The sequence below is a fragment of the Aphelocoma coerulescens genome, chromosome 3 (assembly GCF_041296385.1).
Source record: "Aphelocoma coerulescens isolate FSJ_1873_10779 chromosome 3, UR_Acoe_1.0, whole genome shotgun sequence".
In the NCBI taxonomy this organism is placed as follows: Eukaryota; Metazoa; Chordata; class Aves; order Passeriformes; family Corvidae; genus Aphelocoma; species Aphelocoma coerulescens.
The window spans coordinates 1,974,980-1,995,760 of record NC_091016.1 but is presented as its reverse complement, the minus strand read 5'-3'; the positions used below and the strand labels follow the sequence as shown (position 1 = coordinate 1,995,760).

At 54.2% G+C, this 20,781-nt stretch overlaps 1 protein-coding gene across 2 annotated transcripts in view; it reads left to right on the top strand.

Moving 5' to 3' along the window:
• Window positions 1-17,779, top strand: part of RALGAPA2 (Ral GTPase activating protein catalytic subunit alpha 2) — a 93,881-nt gene extending 76,102 nt beyond the window's left edge. The window contains exons 38-40 of one of the 2 annotated variants that reach the window (XM_069008764.1): window positions 5,554-5,675; window positions 12,668-12,704; window positions 17,693-17,779. In XM_069008764.1, the coding sequence (XP_068864865.1) occupies window positions 5,554-5,675; window positions 12,668-12,672 (127 nt within the window). In that variant the 3' untranslated portion in view covers window positions 12,673-12,704; window positions 17,693-17,779. Of the gene's footprint in view, window positions 1-5,553; window positions 5,676-11,125; window positions 11,351-12,667; window positions 12,705-17,692 lie in introns of those variants that run through there. The other variant, XM_069008763.1, reaches the window with a different exon arrangement.
• The last annotated feature ends 3,002 nt before the right edge of the window (window positions 17,780-20,781 follow it).

Genomic DNA, 20,781 nt, shown 5'->3' with positions numbered 1-20,781 from the left:
AGAGCTGTGTCTCTTCCACACCAGCGTGTCCTGGGCTCCAGCCATCCCCCCCAGCACAGAGGGCTGCCTGTCTGTGTGATTGGTGGCACGGCAGCAGAAAATTATGCTGCAGAGAGGATGAGCCCTTGGTTTTGGCAGCAGAGGATCATCTGCCCATTTTGGATAAGGAGGAGGAACAGCAGCCCTGGCACAGGCCAGCCCTGCTCCGCCAAGGGAGCCCTGGCTCCCCCGGCTGCAGCGTGGACAGATGGCTGTGACGGGGGCTGGCCATGGGGAGAGGGGGCCCACAGACCCCATCGGTCACACAGCCTCCATCGGTCACACAGCCTCGGCTCACGCGCGTCCCACGTGTTACATGGACCAATTTAAGGCAGGCGTCACTGGAGGGTTTCCATCTCGGATGCTTTGGTTTATAAAAAGCACGTAGGTCTGTGGTGGCTGACAGGTATGGTTTAATTGCACCTGTTCAATGAAGGATATACGTTACTAAAATTCCCCCGAAAGTTCCCGGTGAAATTCGTGCAGCGGTGGCGGTCACTAGACCATAAACGATGGCAAGCCCAATCAAGCAGATTGAGTTTCACACCAAAACTGCCTGCCACCTCATTTTAAAAGCACAGTAACTCCATTCTCTTCAGAGCAGGGGAGGAAAATTAGGTGCAAAAAGGTCATCAGCCGACACATCTCTGCTAACCTCAGTTTTATGGTCCCAGCTTTATTCTGCTCTGGTAAGTCCCAAACATTTATGTTCTTGTTTGTTTTCCAAACTGCTGTCATGGTGTCAGGAGCAAACCCTTTCTGTGAACCATCTTTGGGCCCTGTGATACAGTCAGGAGGAAGGTGAAATAGATGTTTCTTGCGCTGAACGGTAAAGTCAAAGATTTTCTGCAGGTCTCCCTAACTGGGTAGAGAAGGACTTGGCATGCAGACTTGATGTCCGATGGGCTGGAAAGAGCTGTCTACCTCTATACTTTCAGCATCTCCACTGGCCCAATGCCCCAAAAGCCCTTCTCCGGGTGGGCTGCACATCGCAGATGGGAGCTGCAGCAGGGCCATGCCAGCAGTGCGCATTAGGGTCCCTCTGGAGCCAGAGGAACAGGCGTTGCAGTGAGGGCTCTCTGTGGACCCCAGCAGTGTCCCAGGTGCCAGGCCTGGGAGTGGTGCCCTGTGGTGTTGGCACGACCCCCAGGCCATGGAGAGCAGCCAGGCACTTCTCCCCAGCCTGTCCGCAAACCCACCGGCACTCCTGTCTTTTATTTGCCCTCTGCGTCAGCGGAGCGCCCCGATCTTTCCGTGTATTGGTGAGAGTATGCAAACGCTGCCAAAATGTTTCTATTTTCAAACAGTAGCGTGGGGGCAGCACGGGCTGGCCATTACTGTCAGCAGGGTTGGGGCCCTGAGAGTTTTGCTTGAGGTCAGCACAGAGTTAAGGTTAATAAGCAGAAGTTTGGTATTTTCAGGATCTGCTTGAGTCATCATCTTCTATATTCCCTTGTTTCTCAACAGGGCAGTTTGTTATGGTTTAATGTCGTGTGTGTGTGTGTGTGTGTGCAGGGAGGGAAACGCTGCGCAGATCCTGGCCCTGGGGTGACTCAGGTCACCTGCAGAACCCAGATTATGAGGATTTCGAAGGGTTTTCAAGGTCATTATGTTTTAAATTGGAAAAACGTGTGTCTGAAACTGGCTCTGTGTTGCAGAGGTTAAATGTAGAAGTGATGCTGGTGGGTGAGAGCCGAGCACTGGCTGGTGCCCACCTCTCCGGTGAATTTTCAAAAGCTTCTGCCTTTTGTCTTCTTTTGCATCCTCCATCTGGAAGGAGGTCCTGTGTGTTTCACTTTGCAGGTCATTCTGCTGCTGCAGTAAGATGTTGTGGTTTATTGCAAGTAGCTGATGTTCACATTTTTATGTGTTGGGGTTTTTTTCAAACAGCCTTCATTGTGTGGTTGAAATGTTAAAACAATTGATATGCTGACAAAACACTACTAGAAGCTCATAATATTCAAATATTGAGATTTGATTGCTGTATTCAAATAGGAGCTAAATTCCTGCTCTCCCGCAGTTTTATATATATTCATGATCAATAATTCACACCTTGTCGTGGCTCTCAATGTCATTATTTCATATGAAATGAAAAAAACCAACCCTGTTTGCATCTGTTTAAAACATTTTGCTCTGGAGTTTTGCCTTGGCAGCAGCAAAATGTAAAATAATGCAGCCATGGAGAGGTGGGTCAAATTGCCGTACATATTAAAAGAGGAGCTTTTGATCAGCTCCTTCAAGGGTCTGGTATGACTCCATTTATCTGCAGATCTCAGGGGATGCCCCAAGCCCCCAGATAACTGGGGGCTTAGTTAATCAGGGCAGCCAGCTGTCCAGCTTTCCGCCGGGGTAGGGTTCAAGCTCACAGCCCGTCCTCTGCAGCCAGGCCTGCCGCAGCGGCAGATTTGTGCGTTCCCTGCAGCGTTCCAGCCCCGAGGCTGCTCTAGGAATGCCAGCCAGGCACTCGGGGCTCCCTCCCGGCCCTGCTTCAGAGCTGGGGCGTTGCTGATCCATGGCTTGCATTTTTAAACCAGTAGTTTATGCGAACTTGATCTAAATTCTGCTTGGTGCTGGGGGCGCCTTGGTGTCAGGTGGGCTCTGCCCAAAGCTCACAGGAGAGCTGTGACAAGAAGTTCAGGTTAAAGAGGTTCAGTGTGAGGTTCTAATGTGTGTAACTCAGTGATATTTCGTGGTTGGCTCCTAGGCTAGGCAGTGCAGCTCTGACAGAAGTATTGCTCCAGGGATTTTCAGGACAGACGCGTTCCTACAGGGCGATAAATAGGAAAGCTTGTGATGCTTTTTTTACAGGATGGAGGTGTTTTTCGGAGGGTTTTTTTACAGCTTGTTCACGATGCCTCCACATTCAAACTCCTAAACTTCAGTAAAATTTTAGTTGACTTTTTCTTTTTTTAATGAATCCCAACTGTTCTCCCCAGCCTGCATATGTACTGAGACTGAGATAGCAGGGAGTTTAATTTCATTTTGCTGCAGTCACTTAATTCTTTCTTGATTAAGCTGTGAGTACAAATGAGCACAGGCATCCCGCTCGCTGCCCGTATGGCAGGAGCTGCTGTGCTCCCGCTGCTCCAGGGAGCCCGGGAGGGCACGGGGAGCACGCCAAGCCGAGGTGGCTGGCAAGTGGAGCTGGGTTGTGCAGCACTAGGCCTCGCTGCACTGGGGCTATCTGCACCCACTCTTTTTGGCTTTTCAGTGTGCAGGAGAGGTGCTGAGCCAGGGGCCTTCCTTGCGTGCCTCCAAAGCGCTGGTGGATCTGCAGGGCTCTCCAGATCTTGGAGTGTTCTTCCTCAGCCGCCTCTCCTGTAGCTGCCCAGCTGTTTATCCGGGTGCTTTTCCCCAGTCTTCTGTGTGGCGAGCGGCACCCTCCAGCTCACCAGGAGGATTTTACCGGGTGCAGAGCAAACCTGGGCAGCGCCTCCTCCCCGTGTTCCCGTGCAGCATTTATCCGAAGCGGAGCAGCCCCGCGCTGTGCAGGGCCGTTCGGGACCCAGCACGGCATTATCAGGCAGAGCGTGAAAAGCCTTTTCTCGTCGTCCCCCCCCCCCCCCCCGCCCCGCCTGGTTGGAAGCCCACGAGCAGCCCCGGCCGGGGCCGGGCGCTGAATCGAGCGCTGCCGGCCGGCCCGCAGGCTCAGGTGGTCGCCAGCCCCCGGTGTCGCCGAGCCCTTTCAGCAATTTGTCACGGCCGGGCCCGCTCCCGCTGCGCCAGCACGTGCCAGCTCCGTGTCGGAGGGGCTGCTGCCAGACGGGCGCGCAGCCCCCGCCGGCCCGGCCGGCGCTCGCCCGGCATCGCGCTCCGCACGGCCCTGGCAACAGCCGAGCGCCGAGGAATCGGCATCTCCATAATGAGGAGTGAATGGCATCCGTCAGTCCCTTTAGAATTGGGCCCAGGCGTGTGCCTCCTCTCCGAGGAAGTTTGGCAGCCTATTCATTAACAAGAGTCATCAGGAGTTCAGCCCATAAAGGGGAGGCAGCCCCGCACGCCGCGGGCTGGCGCTGGCGCTGTCAGGAATGCGTTCTCCCGGGCTTCGGGCAAGGCAGGAAAACTGAGCAAATAACGCTGTCAGCAGGTGCAAAGGCTGAAATGCTGGCTATTGATTTTCTTCCTTCAGGCTTCCACGGGAAGTTTATAAGAAGATTTATCACGTATCAATCGTCCTCTGCGAGCATTAAAAGCAAAATTCTTCCTTTCTTTCTTTTCCCTTTGTTGCCACCACGCCTGCAGGAACTCACATGCAACGAAGACGTGCTTTGCTTATTCCCTTCGAGGTCGACACTAGACCATCGTCTCCTGGCTTTAAGCACTGCTTTACTCTGATTTTTTTTTTTTTTAATAGTGTTTCAGAGTGGTTTTGTTAATGTACTGCAAGTCACAAATGGCACTTCAATATTAATTAGTAATGCTTTTCAATTCTAAATACCCTCACCTGCATTCTGTTGTCACTGGTGTTATTCTCCTGCTCCTAATTTCTAAATTCAGCTTGGCCTTTGCTCCCACCGAACAGCCTTGTGGAGCTCGAGTGCATTTCCCCATAACAGAAACACAATGAGGCGCTGAAAACTTTTGTTTTCACTGAGGAAACGGAGAATGAGATGTCATCCTGGCTTCTGCGAGCCCTAATTCATAAAGTCATACGTGAGGCTCTCCAGCCCATTGTAGATTTGTCCCAGGCGTTATCCTGTTATTGGAAGTGTATGATTCACCTTCTGAGCAGACAGAAGCTGCACACAAAAGGGAAAGATTTGCTTTCTCCGCTGTGAAAGGCTGCCGCAAGCAGGGGTCCTATTAAGACAGCTGGAAAGTTGCTTCAGCTTGTTACGCTTGTAAGTTTTATTGGTGACTGGTTTTTGATTACACATTTGAATGCTGTGTGTTCCAGGTTGCCGAGTTTTAATTAAAAGGCAATAGTCTCCATGTTAGCTCGCTTTGTTGTCTGCATTATTCAGGCCATAATGCATGCAAGTTGCGGGCTGGGTTTGTCCACCGTGCATCATTTATTTGGGATACATAAGGTTGCACCTTCTAGCACCTGCCCTAAATATAACTGTCACGCTATTGGAATTGTGTTTATTGTGCTTAATTTCTTCTAGGAAGTCCAGTGATCAGATGAATCTGGGGGGAGTTGTACCCCTCTGTCCTGCAGCTTTTTTTTCTCCAATCTAGTAACTTTTCAGGAATATTGTGTGCCAGGAGCTTCCCGTAGTGCCGCAGCCTGTCTGTGATGGTGGATTTTGGTCTGGGGCTTTGCTCCTGCGCTCGGCGGCTCCCAAGTCACAGCTTCTCAGTCAGGAAGCTCAAAGGTGTTACCGTGAATTTCTAGCCCTGAATGTATCCCCTCCTTGTTGGCTCCCATTCAGAACCATTGGGCAGTTCTGGTCCGGTTCCCTGCCCGTTCCAGCCCAGTCAGTGTGGATATGGGGCTGGGGGCTGGCGTTTGGGGATGCCATGGGACAGCCTTGAGTTCTGCACACACCTTTCCTTAACGGGGCATTGCAGCTACGAGGAGAGAGCTCTGTACCTTGAAGCCATCATCCAGAACCACAAAGAAGTGATGACGTTTGAGGATTTTGCCGCTCAGGTCTTCTCTCCCTCTCCCAGCTACTCCCTCGGTGGAACTGGTGAGTCTCTGCACATTGTTCTTCTCTGTAGCCCCAAGAAGCACTTGAGCAGCAGATGTACACCTGTTTTTTGTAGATAAATGCTTGCAAATTTAAGAAGACTATTCTTCCCCTGAATCAACTAATGAATATCAAAAGGAATGATGACATTAATTTTAATTTGTTTTGCATCAGAGCTATTCACACTGCTCCTTTCTCCAGCTATCCTGTTAACCCCCAACTCCAGCGAGGTTAATGAACTTTCTCGCAGTGATGGGCTCGGGCTCATTCAGGACTCCGGGTTCTTGCTGAGCTGGGAATATGTTGTTCAAAAGCGAGGCCTGAATCGGGGCTCACTTATCAAAAATAGTTCCTCGCAGGGGAAGCTGCTGCTAATGCTAAATGGGGATTACGCTGCTGAGCTACCAGGGTCAGGGATTAATGCACAAGAAACGCAGGAACGGGGTGCTGTTAGGGAATCGCAGCGGCGTGCGGGATGCGGGCGCGTCCCTTCCACGCAGGCGAGCGCATTGCAGGCTGCCCTGCAGCACCTGGCCTGGAGCCTCTGCGGGGTTTGTGATGGGGGTGTGGGTGTATGGGGTGGGTGTGGGGGTGTGTGTGTGCATGCACATCAGTGCTCATCAGTCATCGGCCCGCTGAGAGGTGACAGCATTGTGCCGAACTCCGGGAATTTATTCCTTGTGTGCCTTGTGGAGGGTTAGGTTAGTGTGCAGGCACAATCGCTGCCCGGCTGGTTTGATTGAGTTTAAGTGAACCTCTCCTGAAAGGGAGCCGTTGGCTCTGAAGTTCAAAATGTGGTTTTTTCCAGCATCCAGAGAGTATCTGGTCACCGTGTGCTGGACTCCCTAACAAAGATTCCTTAATCCATCATTGACACTCCTAGGGTGACACTGGCACTTTCTAATCATTCCCTGCTTCTCTTCTGGATTGTTGAATAGATTATTTCCAACCTGTATAAACGTTGCAGGACATCTGCTCTATTTCTCTTTAGCCCGACTTGTTAGCAGATATCTTCCATCTAAACTGAAACACTGAAGGAAGAAATTAAATTTGCTCAAATAAATCACTTAGGAATAAAACCAGCCGTGCAGCATTGTCTAGCGTTGCTGGCTCCGATCCTGGCGTGCTTGGAGCTTTGTGAGGAGATAAGAGGCCTGTGCTGGCCGGGCAGTGGTGGCCAGGAGCAGCAGGCAGAAGGCTTTGGAGATAAGCGCTGGCAGGAGGGGAGGAAGCTGGGGCCATTTACATAATCGCGCCTCTGCGTCCTGGAGAGGCGTCAGGGAACACGGGATGGATCTATTGATCTCTGCTGAACTGGAATACTAAACAACGCTAGGAGAGCTTATAACTTAAAGCTTTGATTAATGTTTCCTACATTAAAAAGTAGAACAGCTGTGCATTAAATTCTTTTATACACTCTGCCAAAAGTCTGAGACAAAAAAATCACCCGTTTCAATAGGAGCACGGCGCGTGCCCAGGGCTGGTTGTTAGCACTTGAATCGTTTATCTGTCCACGTATCAGCAAATAGAAATGTAGATATAGTGATCTGTTTTAAACGTTTTACTCTGTGCATAGTTCTGTTTCATTTTCATGTTGTTCTGAGCACGCGGTGTTGCGTCACATGTGGTTCGGCAGGGCAGACCTCTCAGCAGCCCCACTTTCTGAAGGATAAGCTGTGTATACCAAGCACAGTTAAAGTGTTTCCCAGTAGCTGAGCATTTCAGAACACTGTTAAACCAGGAGTACCCGGGTATGATTTAATTATTTTAATTGCTTTCAAGTGCAAAGCCCCAGTCAGGTCCCAATTTTCAGACTTCTGAGCCTCAGAATTAATTTCCTGCTCATGAACTGGAGGCCAGCCATGACTTCTGGTGTCAGAATCTCCACTTCAGAGAGTCTCTTCACATTACCTGCTGATTCTCCTGCCTGTTTAGTCAGTGATGAGCAGGGGCAGTGTCAGCTGTGGCCATGGGGATGTGTTTTCCATGAGATGCCCCTCAGCAGTCAGCAGGGAGGCTGGATGCAGCCCCGGCAGCTCCACTGTTCCCCAGCCAGGCCTGCTCCATGCACAGATCCACCTGTCCTGCACCTGCAGGCATCACCTGTCTGCCACTTAGGAATACAGAGGGCATTTTTCCATTCTGAAACAGAAAAAATGATCCAGGGAGCAGTAAATAAAAAGAAGCATTTTTCCCTGAAGGGAGGGATCAGGCACTGGCACAGGCTGCCCAGGGAGGCACTGGGATCTCCATATCTGAAGTGTTCAGGAGGAGTCAGGATGTGATTTCGGGGTGATGATGGTGGTGCTGGGTTGGCCACTGAGCTTGCTGATCTCTTCCAGCCTTGATGATTCTGTGGGATGCATGGAGCTGGCACAGGTGGCAGTACCAGCCAGCTGGTACTGCTGACCCTGCCGAGCATAAACTGCTCAGGTAAATTTAGGATTAATTCTCATCTGATCTGATTCTTATAACGCCCCTCAAGAGTGATCCTGTTTTGGTGCTGTGAATGCGTGTGTGCAGCAGAGATGGTCAGGGAGTAAGGGTGCTGCTTATCACAGTGCAGGGTGTTCTCAGGAGTTAACACAGTAAGGAGAAATCAAACACAGCTCTCAGTGACACGTTACTGGGGTATCACTGACTATGATGCAATTATTGGAACGGGATGTTTTTGTGTTTTCTGATGCTGCCCCTGGGAGTACACCCCCAGACTCGTGTGGGATGTGGGTTTCCTGCTCTGGCTTAGTCTCCCTGTCACCAGTCTTGCAGGTGCTGCATTTTCTGCAGGAAAATGGTCCAGTTGATCTCCTTTGCTGTTTCCAGGCACAGAGCCTTAAACTCCCTGTATGGATTATAGATAGGCCCGATATCTTCAGCGTTGAAAGTGCAGCCGTGTAGGCAGAATGGCCATCCCCGAACTCATTTAGGGGATGTGCAGATTAGGAACAAAAGCTGGGAATACGGCCCTTTGTTGTTAAACTGGTGCATTACATGCTGTATTTTAATTAGGCAGGGTTTGAGAGGCAGCCCAGGAAATCCTCCATAATCCAACACTATTGAATTATTCTCATCCTTTCCCTCTGCAGATTTCTCTCCTTTTAGTGGACAGGCTTTAAGCTGCTGTTCTCGCTCCCTCAGCCAAAACCAGAAACAGTTATTCAACAAAATACTTGAGTGTCCTTCAAAAAAATTGGTGAAGCAGAAGTGGGCAGAGCAGTGCCCCGACTTCAACTGCCTCTGTGGCTCATAGGGGTTCTTTGGGGCTTGGGGCTGCTTTTGTGTAAGATCAGCAGCCAGAAGCATGGTGTTAACTTTGGGAAGTGAAAGGAGCCGGATATTCCAGGATAACTCTCTAGTCATAGCTTTCCCACCACAGGGATTCTGTCCGAGGGGTTTGTGCTTGACAGGGCAGGTTCCTGCTTTCCAGGGAACCCTGGAGCTGAGCACTGCCGCCGGCGCCTCAGGGGTTAATGGGAACGGGGCACACTTGACTGCTGAGAGGACTGATCTAATCACTGCCATATCCAAGTGCATCTGTTCACCATGAGGTCATTCTTGTGCATGCTAATGACTTGGAAAATAAAGCACAAAGCTCAACGTTATCAGGGAGGATATAGTGTAAATCTTGGCTTTTTTAGTTGCTAATGGATAGTGGGGAATGGGCAGGGAAAGCATCTCCGATTCTTGCATTCCAGCTTAATGTTTTTAAAGCATCCTTTTTAGTAGAGGGTCAGAAAAACTGCTGGAAAACTTGGACATGTGGTATCTGTTGATAAATGGATTCTTTAATGAATATTATGGCATTGCCCAGGAGCAACACTTGAGTCAAGGAACTGTAGAGGTTTTCAGCATTCCCTGCTTTTAAAGCCTCGGGAGCTGTGCCTGCTGATTTACATAAAACCGAGATTTTGCAGCCTTTTTGTTGCAAAGGTGACACATGCTTTTCTTTTGTCTCTGGACTTTCACATGTGTAAAGTTCTTGTAGGAAATATCTGAATGTAACAACACAAGCTCTGGTTTATTTTAAACCACTTTTTGTTCAGTGCTGAGCTTTGTCCTTCCCACTTTAAAGCAAAAGCATTATTTGAATTGGATATGTAGATTTTAAAATATATTTTTGACAGAATCAAAACCAAACCCAGAGTAACTCTTGTTTTAAACAGGACTGATGCTTTTTGTAACAGTAACTGAGCCAAGGATTCCTTTTGCTTTGGTTTGGTTTTTCGGTTTGTTTTTTTTTTTACTACCTTGGGGTTTTTGTCCTTTTAGCTTTTTCCTTGAAGCTCTGTAGGGTGTTTTGTCAGATCTGTGTCCAGGTTCTGTATGCATATATAATAATTTTGCCTATTTTCCTGGAAATATTAAAAACATACACATCTGAAACTGAGTAGCTGTGCCACACGATATCACAGCACATGTGGTGTGTGCCAAGGGTAGGGTTTGATCCGTGTGTCGGTGTTGCCTGAAAGCGAACAATTTGTTTCTAATATATGGGATTTAGGTAATTCCTGACTGTCCTGGTTACTTGTACCACAGGGAATTGTTGCTAGCATGGAGCATGTGTGAGGTCTGCTGGGTGTGGTGCTCAGCAGGTGAGATGGGACACTGTGGTGCTGTCGTGGAGGTTGTCCAGGCAGTGAACAAAGAGGAAAAGCTGAGGGGAGTGGAGAAGAGGAGCCAGGACAGTTACCACAGGAGGCAGGACTCCAGGGCTTTCTCTTCTTCCCTGTTCCCTGTGAGGACTATTCAGGATGAGGCACAGGGACCTGTCTGGCTTCCCCTGCTTAATCCAGGTAGTTCCTCATCCTCGGCAGACTGGAGCCTGTCCCAGCTGGGCTGCCCTTGGGGAGCTCCTGCAGTGGCACCAGTGGATTTTGGAGCTGCTCCTTGCCCGTGTGCTCTTGGTTATCAGTGCTCTGTCCATAGTTTTCTTGCCTGAGTGTCCCTGTGAGGGTCAGGAATGGTCTGGCATTAAGCAGGGCAGGGTCATGGTTACCACCAAGCGTTGGGGGCAGCAGCTCTGTCCCCCCTCCAGCTCCTGTGGTTGGCTGAACAGGCTGATGCAGGTGTATGCCCAGGAGCCCAGGCCTGGCTCTGGAGGATCCAGAGCCTTACAGAGCCCTAAGGAAGTGGCTGCCTGCTCAGTGTGCTGGGGCCATCCCTTGTGCCACCACTGAGGGTGGACAGTCCAAACTTGTCCCCCAAGGCTGGGCAGGTGCTGGGACTGCTTCCCCCTCAATCCTGGTGTTCTCTTGGGATCGCCAACAGTGAGGGGGCAAGAGCCACATCAGGGGTCTCAGCCTGGCCTCGTGCCTTTTCCATGTAATTGATTGGCTCAGAGGGCGCTCCCCTGGCTACCGGGAGAGAAGGTGGTAAGGGAGGGCTCATCCCAGCAGTCAGCACTGGGATGGGCAAAAACAGGAGTTTGATGGGGCCGTCTCTTCTGCTAGGTGACAGCTCCAGCTGCTTGAGCTGTCAGCTCAGAGAAGGCTCCAGGCAATGTGGCCCCTTCCCATTTTCTCTCTGCACTGAGGCGCCGGCAGAGACCTGGAGCAGAGGTGGAGCAGAACCGGGGCAGAGCCAGCCCTGTGGCCGTGTGCTGAGGGCTCAGGCTTCCCTGCCTGTCACACCAACATAACCCCCAGCACTTGGTGGGGTCCCCCTGGCTGAGGCTGAGCCTTGCAGAACTAATCAGCAGCTGCTCCAACTTGTGAGTAATTAAACTTCAATGTGTACATTTTAGGCTTATTTCCAAGTCCCTGAAACCGTGGAGGCCTGCAGTGGTGCCAGGCACTCACACCTGAGCCGGGAGCTGTGGGTGTTGTTACAGGGTCAGTTCTGCCCCTGGTTAACCTCTAGTGTCAGATTCTCCTACTGTGTCACTTACAGCTTTCCAGGGCACTGCAGGATGTGTGTGGCTTTGATTAATGCAGCTTCAGTTGTCCGTGGGCTCTTCCACGCAGGCTCAGGATGCTGCTTACAGTGTACTTTGAGCCTTTGGGACAGACACAGCAGGAATGCTGTGCACATCTACTACAATGATTCTCTCTGGAATTTTATTACCTTTGCATTTCCTAGGAAGGAAAACAAAGATTTCCACAGACCTATCCTGGCTGAAAGGTTAATGGGGGGCTGGAACAGGTTATAGCCTATGTGAAAACTTCATGGGTCTTCTCAAGTACCAATCTTTAGGATCCTTACAGGTCATGGTCTTACCCACCCTTGCTTTCAGGGGTGTTCAGCTGCTTCATGAGCAGTGGGTAAAAGGCCATTCCTAGAGAACCTGCCCTGGGGAAGAAACCAGGTTTGTTCTGTGGACTGGATTTGAGATGCAATACACCATCTCTGTCTAGCTTTCTGCAAGGTAACCCTGCTTTTCAAGTGCTTTTATCTATATTCTTAATTCTGTTTTTAATCCCTCCTGCAAAAAAGAAAGTTTTAAAAGCTTAATGCTCGCTCAGCAGCCTCACCTGTGAGAGGCCTTCCAGTGTGTGTGTGTCTTGTCTGAGTGCAGGTGTGTGACTGCTCGTGGACAGGTTTTGTGCACTCAAGGACTTCCCCATCTGGGAAATTTATGTAGCACTGAGGTTGCTATGCTGCTCACTTCCTGGGGGCTTAACCTGGCTGTGGTGTCACAGGGAGTTAGGTCTCCGTGAAGCTTCAAATTTTAGTTTGAAATGGTGTGACCACGAATGGTGCTGGAGGTGGAGCTGAGGCGTGAAGCAGCTGCCACCATCCCACTTCAGCAGGTTTGGCAAAAGCTGCAGGACAGTAATTATTCATTCCAATTTTTGGCAACATTCCTTCTCTTGTTTCTTTCAGTCCCCAGGCCCAAGGAGGAAATGTGTGGGTCTGTATTTCTGCAGGTCCCTGAGGGCTGAGGAGAGCTCCCCTTTCGGCCTTTAGCGGGGTGTGCTGTGTCGGGTTGGTGCGAGCGCAGCAGTCACAGAGTTCTGTTCCTGCACTGACACGGTTTTGTTCTCTCCCTTTAGATTAGCGTGTTAATGCTCGGTACGGTAATGGCCGCAGGTAAGAGCAATGCTTCCAGCAGGCTCCTCTGCTGCTGTGCCTCATCACTAACAGCTCTCCTTCCCCTCCTCCTCCCTTGCTGCCTCTGCTCCGTGTTCAGCTCTACCTCCTGTGCCCCATGTGTGCCTCACATCTCCTCGGCTCTGCCTCCTGTGCCCCGCATGCTCTGTGTGCAGTCCTGCCTCCTGCACTCAGCGCTCGCCTCCCACAAACTCCACACAGTTCTGACTCCCATGATCAGTGTACAGCAATGCTGCCCACAATCCGCGTACGGTAATGCCTCCCATGTGCGATGGTCACTCCTGCGAGCCGCGTGCGGCAACGCCTCCGGTGCACGGTGGTGCCACCCACGAGCCGCGTACGGGAACTCTCGCGAGCCGCGTGCGGTAGTGCCACCCGCGAGCCGCGTACGGCTATGCCTCCCGTGTACGGTTACAACTCCCGCGAGCCGCGTGCGGTAGTGCCACCCGCGAGCCGCGTACGGTCATGCCTCCTGTGTACGGTAACTCCCGCGAGCCGCGTGCGGCAGTGTCACCCGCGAGCCGCGTACGGCTACGCCTCCCGTGTACGGTTACAACTCCCGCGAGCCGCGTGCGGTTCTGCTTCCCGTGTACGGTAGCTCCCGCGAGCCGCGTACGGCTACGCCTCCCGTGTACGGTTACAACTCCCGCGAGCCGCGTGCGGTAGTGCCACCCGCGAGCCGCGTACGGCTACGCCTCCCGTGTACGGTTACAACTCCCGCGAGCCGCGTGCGGCTACGCCTCCCGTGTACGGTTACAACTCCCGCGAGCCGCGTGCGGTTCTGCTTCCCGTGTACGGTAACTCCCGCGAGCCGCGTACGGCTACGCCTCCCGTGTACGGTTACAACTCCCGCGAGCCGCGTGCGGTTCTGCTTCCCGTGTACGGTAACTCCCGCGAGCCGCGTACGGTAGTGTCACCCGCGAGCGGTTCTGCTTCCCGTGTACGGTAACTCCCGCGAGCCGCGTGCGGCTACGCCTCCCGTGTACGGTTACAACTCCCGCGAGCCGCGTGCGGTTCTGCTTCCCGTGTACGGTAACTCCCGCGAGCCGCGTGCGGTTCTGCTTCCCGTGTACGGTTACAACTCCCGCGAGCCGCGTGCGGTAGTGCCACCCGCGAGCCGCGTACGGCTACGCCTCCCGTGTACGGTTACAACTCCCGCGAGCCGCGTGCGGCTACGCCTCCCGTGTACGGTTACAACTCCCGCGAGCCGCGTACGGCTACGCCTCCCGTGTACGGTTACAACTCCCGCGAGCCGCGTGCGGTTCTGCTTCCCGTGTACGGTAACTCCCGCGAGCCGCGTACGGTAGTGTCACCCGCGAGCGGTTCTGCTTCCCGTGTACGGTAACTCCCGCGAGCCGCGTGCGGCTACGCCTCCCGTGTACGGTTACAACTCCCGCGAGCCGCGTGCGGTTCTGCTTCCCGCGTGCGGCTACGCCTCCCGTGTACGGTTACAACTCCCGCGAGCCGCGTACGGTAGTGCCACCCGCGAGCCGCGTGCGGTTCTGCTTCCCGTGTACGGTAACTCCTGCGAGCCGCGTACGGCTACGCCTCCCGTGTACGGTTACAACTCCCGCGAGCCGCGTGCGGTAGTGCCACCCGCGAGCCGCGTACGGCTACGCCTCCCGTGTACGGTTACAACTCCCGCGAGCCGCGTGCGGTTCTGCTTCCCGTGTACGGTAACTCCCGCGAGCCGCGTACGGTAGTGTCACCCGCGAGCGGTTCTGCTTCCCGTGTACGGTAACTCCCGCGAGCCGCGTGCGGCTACGCCTCCCGTGTACGGTTACAACTCCCGCGAGCCGCGTGCGGTTCTGCTTCCCGTGTACGGTAACTCCCGCGAGCCGCGTGCGGTTCTGCTTCCCGTGTACGGTTACAACTCCCGCGAGCCGCGTGCGGTAGTGCCACCCGCGAGCCGCGTACGGCTACGCCTCCCGTGTACGGTTACAACTCCCGCGAGCCGCGTGCGGCTACGCCTCCCGTGTACGGTTACAACTCCCGCGAGCCGCGTACGGCTACGCCTCCCGTGTACGGTTACAACTCCCGCGAGCCGCGTGCGGTTCTGCTTCCCGTGTACGGTAACTCCCGCGAGCCGCGTACGGTAGTGTCACCCGCGAGCGGTTCTGCTTCCCGTGTACGGTTACAACTCCCGCGAGCCGCGTGCGGTAGTGCCACCCGCGAGCCGCGTACGGCTACGCCTCCCGTGTACGGTTACAACTCCCGCGAGCCGCGTGCGGTTCTGCTTCCCGTGTACGGTAACTCCCGCGAGCCGCGTGCGGCTACGCCTCCCGTGTACGGTTACAACTCCCGCGAGCCGCGTGCGGTTCTGCTTCCCGTGTACGGTAACTCCCGCGAGCCGCGTGCGGTTCTGCTTCCCGTGTACGGTTACAACTCCCGCGAGCCGCGTGCGGTAGTGCCACCCGCGAGCCGCGTACGGCTACGCCTCCCGTGTACGGTTACAACTCCCGCGAGCCGCGTGCGGCTACGCCTCCCGTGTACGGTTACAACTCCCGCGAGCCGCGTGCGGTTCTGCTTCCCGTGTACGGTAACTCCCGCGAGCCGCGTGCGGCTACGCCTCCCGTGTACGGTTACAACTCCCGCGAGCCGCGTGCGGTTCTGCTTCCCGTGTACGGTAACTCCCGCGAGCCGCGTACGGTAGTGTCACCCGCGAGCGGTTCTGCTTCCCGTGTACGGTAACTCCCGCGAGCCGCGTGCGGCTACGCCTCCCGTGTACGGTTACAACTCCCGCGAGCCGCGTGCGGTTCTGCTTCCCGCGTGCGGCTACGCCTCCCGTGTACGGTTACAACTCCCGCGAGCCGCGTACGGCTACGCCTCCCGTGTACGGTTACAACTCCCGCGAGCCGCGTACGGTTCTGCTTCCCGTGTACGGTAACTCCCGCGAGCCGCGTACGGTAGTGTCACCCGCGAGCGGTTCTGCTTCCCGTGTACGGTAACTCCCGCGAGCCGCGTGCGGCTACGCCTCCCGTGTACGGTTACAACTCCCGCGAGCCGCGTGCGGTTCTGCTTCCCGTGTACGGTAACTCCCGCGAGCCGCGTACGGTAGTGTCACCCGCGAGCGGTTCTGCTTCCCGTGTACGGTAACTCCCGCGAGCCGCGTGCGGCTACGCCTCCCGTGTACGGTTACAACTCCCGCGAGCCGCGTGCGGTTCTGCTTCCCGCGTGCGGCTACGCCTCCCGTGTACGGTTACAACTCCCGCGAGCCGCGTACGGTAGTGCCACCCGCGAGCCGCGTGCGGTTCTGCTTCCCGTGTACGGTAACTCCTGCGAGCCGCGTACGGCTACGCCTCCCGTGTACGGTTACAACTCCCGCGAGCCGCGTACGGTTCTGTTTCCCGTGTACGGTAACTCCCGTGAGCCGCGTGCGGTAGTGCCACCCGCGAGCCGCGTGCGGCAACGCCTCCCGTGTACGGTAACGCCCGCGAGCCGCGTACGGTTACGCCTCCCGTGATCCGCGTACAGTAACACCTCCCGTGTACGATAATAACGCCCGCGATCCATGTATGGTAATTATTTTTTATTTCTAATTTGGTTCAGCTTGTCCTCTTGGAGAAAATGGTATTATTTTGACCATCTGCCATTCTGCCTCACTGCAGGAATGTCAAATGCAACACCTCCTTCACAGCCCTTCCCTCCCCCACACTTTTGTCCCCAGCCAGTAGCACCACAGGTTTTGTTTTTAATCCAAAATTGACAGCTCCGCATTTTTCACAGAAAATGCCTTTACAGGCTAAGTCACACTTTCCACCTTTTTAAAATGTGCTATTTCCCCTCAGTCGGTTGTCTCAAAGAACCAATCTGGTACGTATGGGCTGTCTTTGAGATGCAAACGCAGGGCTGCAGGCAGCCGGAGGGGACTCACACTTGGGGCTGTGCTGCTGTTCCACTCCTGCTTTCAGTCACTCAAACACCCAGAGCTGCTCAAGCAAAAGGACAGGTTACACCTCACCTTGGAAGTGCAGGAGAGAGCCAGGGTGAGTCTTTGTCCTCAGACAGCCACCGAGGGCTGATCCTGCTTCCACACTGACCCATGGCCATGTCCCCACCTGTCCTGCAAGGGCAGTGCCCTACTCACCTATGCTTGAGGGACAGCTCAGCCATGGGCAGCCTCAGCCAAGGCCCTGGCTTTGCTTTGGGGCATTTTGTGCATGCTTGAGATTTACCTGGGCTAGGAAAGGTGAAGGTAGGATTAAATAGCCACGGCCTGGCCAGGCACAGCTGAGAATGGAGTCAGTTGCTGCACTGGAAGTAGGTCTGTGTTGCAAAACACAACCATCCTTCAGGAGTTGAGAGGGGGTGCCACCAGTGCCCACCTTCAGAGTGGGCTCAGACTGTCCTTGTGCTCTCCCTGCCTGGCTGTGAGGCTGTTCCTCCCTCCTACCTGTAATAAAAAACTTGTGTTTACACTTCGGGAGAGAATTGCAACATGGTTTAAAAATACTGTTTCCTGAGGGAGCTGATGAAACAGTGTTCCCCCGGGAAATGCCTTGGGACAGGTCCGGCCCTCAGCAGCAGGGCAGGGTGGGTCCCTCACAGCAGCTGCACCTGGTTTTGGTCATTAGTGTCTCATTTAATGACCATGTGCTCACCTGTTCCCCCTCAGCCAGCCTGGGCAGGCCTGGCCTCTGGGGAATAACCAACAGGTGACTCCACTAAACAACCAAGCATAACCCTGCATACCCATAGCCCCCTGAGACCCTTCCCCAGTGGTGGCCATAAGCCACCAGTAAAACAAGGGTACCTGTTATGTAGTGGAAGAAATTGTGATTCTTTAGGATTTTTCCAGAGGTTAAGGCACCTTCCAGGGAGAGTTGCGTGCGAGTCCTCATGCTGGGAATCCCAAGGGAAGCTGGGAAGAGGCGAAGGGAGGGGCAGTGCTGTGCCACGCACTTATTCCGAGGTACACAGGCTCTTCGGTCCTGACCTGGGTTTTCCCTGCCTGCTCTGTTTTCCAGGCTGCCTCACCACAAGTGCAAGTGTTGATCTCACTGTCACCATCGGCGTTGAGCTGGCAGAGCCACCCTCGCCCACGCTGCCACGTGCCTCCAGGAGCAGGGTCTCGGGGAAGCTCCGCCGCTCCACCAGTGCCCTCAGCAAGGCGTCCAGCTGAGGCCCTGGAGCACAGAGCTGCGGCCAGGGCACCTGAGCACAGATCAGAACAGGCAGTTCTGGGTGAACATGTCTTGAAGGGGCCAGGCAAAGGGTTTGCTCTGTGTACCGGCCTTTCCCCAGTCTGGACAGATACAGCTGGGGACTGGGTGTCACCTGTGTCACCTGTGTCACCATCACCACTGCACTGGCACCAAGTGAGCGCGGGCCCCAAGCCCCTGGCTGCAGGTGCCGCAGCCAGAGGTTGTGAACCAGCACTGAAACCAGTTACTTAACGTACCCTTAGAGTATTGCTGTAGTCGTTCCAGGCAGCACTTACCTGTGCATTAGGGAATTTTTTCTAAATAGAGGTTTTCCCGTGACTAGCCAGGTAGCAGATGTTCCCTGCTGGAGCACATGTGGATGAGGGAGGAGCTCTCCAGTCAGTGCTGTCCTGCTGCGGAAGCGCCGTGGCCTTTCCGTGGTGTGTGCCATGGCTGTGCACTGGAACTGCTCCCTAGAGAAACAAAAATAAGCAAATCCTCTTAGAAGAGAAAAAGCCACGCTTTTGCCATGACCCCTTCCCAGCACAGTGTAAAGAACTGGGCAACCCCTCACCTTGTCCCAGCAGGCTGTGACTTGTCTCTAGGCAGAGGACAACACAGATAAGGCTTGTGAGGAGTCAGGGTGTCCTCCCGGTACCTGCTGTAGTGAGCAGAGCTCGTGTTGGCGGTAGCTGATGTGTTTTGGTCTACACGTGTTGTAGGTTAATGGGGTGAAAATTTTTATAGTTAAATCCCTAGTATTTTAAAGCAACAGAAATCTGACATCTAGCAGCCACAGAGCCCTGCTGCTGCTTGGTTGCTCCTGGCACTCAACGCACACCTCCCAGTGGAATGGGGGTTGCTTTAAACAAAGGGATTGTGTTTTTTGGGAAATGCCCCGTTGGGCCCCCACTTGTTTTTGCACTTACACTTGGTGTTATGGCTGTCTGTCCGTCTGAGTGCCAGCACCTGGCCAGGGGCCACCCTCTGCCTGTGGGACACGTTCCCGCCATGACCAGCGATGCCGAGGTAGCCCTTGGGCTCTGCTGCATGCTCTGTGCCCAAGGGGCAGCAGCTCAGCCCTGGTGCCCGACAGGAACTCACCTGGTACAGCTGCAGGAAGGAGCTTCCATTGCTGAGGGCTTGGACAGCTGATTTGATTCTCTGCCTCACAGTTGGGTTTTGCTTTCTATTGATTTTCTGTCAGTGAAGGAACCTAGACAATAAAACATGTATTTTAATTTATTTCACTTTCAGGGCCAGACAGCCTTGCCTGTCCACTAGCTACTTATCCAATAGCTGGTCTGAAACAATTTCAAAGGCATCCTTCTGAGTAAGGAGCCCCTTCTTCTTAGAGCAATATGTATAATTCAGGGAAGAATTAAAATGATGAAAATAATGTTTTCCTGATGTCAAAAACTAGTAATTTGTATAAACTCCGCTGTGGTTTTGCACCCTGAACTGGATGACAAAGCCACTCTGTTACCTACCCCTCACCAAGTTAATAAATCCCTGCTCACAATAAAATTTCTGCCCAGAGCAATAAAAGGTGGTACCTGTGTGGTGTGTATGGCAGCGGGCGGGAGGCGCCGGGGCTGAAACTCTGGTGATGCCGGTGGTGCTGCCTGGGCCTGGCTGCTGCGGCTGCCTGGGTGTGCAGGCTGGCTCACAGGGGGCAGGGACAGTCCCTGCTGGACGCGGGTTCTGTCCCTCTCTTGCTGGGGCCGCAGCTGCAGGAACGGCTGCCGGGTGCGCAGCTGGCAGTGGCGTTCCCAGACTGGAGCGCTCTTGAGCAGTTCACACCACGCTGTGACTGACGTGGGGCACCCACAGTCGCACCCCGCGGGCCCCACATGGCAGCAGTGCCCTTTGCCACCCTTGCAGGGTGGCACCTCCTGCCAGCCGGGCCCTGCCCAAGGCACCAAGCACAGTGACAGACCCTTGGGGCCCCCAGAAGCCACTGCCCATAAGCTGCTTCCCTGCGATGCCTCATGGCCCAAGCACCCGCATCGGCATTAAAAACAAGAGGTTTCTAATGGCGATTTTCTACTTGAGAGACATTCCTTAAGCAAATGCAGGGGGCTGCACTCAGCCATGATGATGTCTGAAAAGACACCTGGAAATCTCCCTTCCTTTGCGGAAGAGCCACAGCAAAGGCCGCTCCTAAATTGCTTTCAGGTGCTCTAGCCAGAAATGGAGTTAATCCAGATGGCTCCAGACAAAGCTCCCTTTGCAGAAATAACTGCACACACTAGTGAGTGTTGGGAACCCAGCTTCCAACTAGCTCTCCAGGGAGGATCCCTGCCCCAGGCCCAGCACCGCCACCACCACCACCCTGGTGTGGATTTGGAGAGCGGGGGGGGCCAGCTGCTCTGCGGACTGGGGGTCACTGCTCAGGGACTGCGCTGGCAGCGCTCTGAGCCGGGCAGTGCCCCTCACCAGGGCTGGCACAGCCGCGTGTCCCTGCTCTGCCGGCAGCAGGCGGGCGCCGGGCAGACTCCGGCCGGAGCGCCAAGGGCACGCGGCTCCCGCACAGCTCGGTGCCCAGCACAGCTTGGTACTGGCACCCATGGGGGCAGGGGGCAGCGGGGCCCCACCAGGCAGGACACAGCCCCGGCCAAGGGGCTGCAGTGGCACTGGTGAAGCCAGCCTGGGACAGGAACACGCGCCCAAGGCACCCCTGCCCCTCCAGCTGTGGCAGCAGGCACACAAATGGCATTAAGAATCATTTACTAAATTAAATAATAGACTAGGTTATACTTACCATGGAGTCCCAGAATGGATTGTGTTGGAAAGGAACTTAAAGATCATCTCATTCCACGCTTGCCAAGGGCAGGGACACGTTCCTCTATCCCAGGTTGCTCCAAGCCCAGTCCAACCTGCCCTGGAACACTTCCAGGGATGGGCCAGCC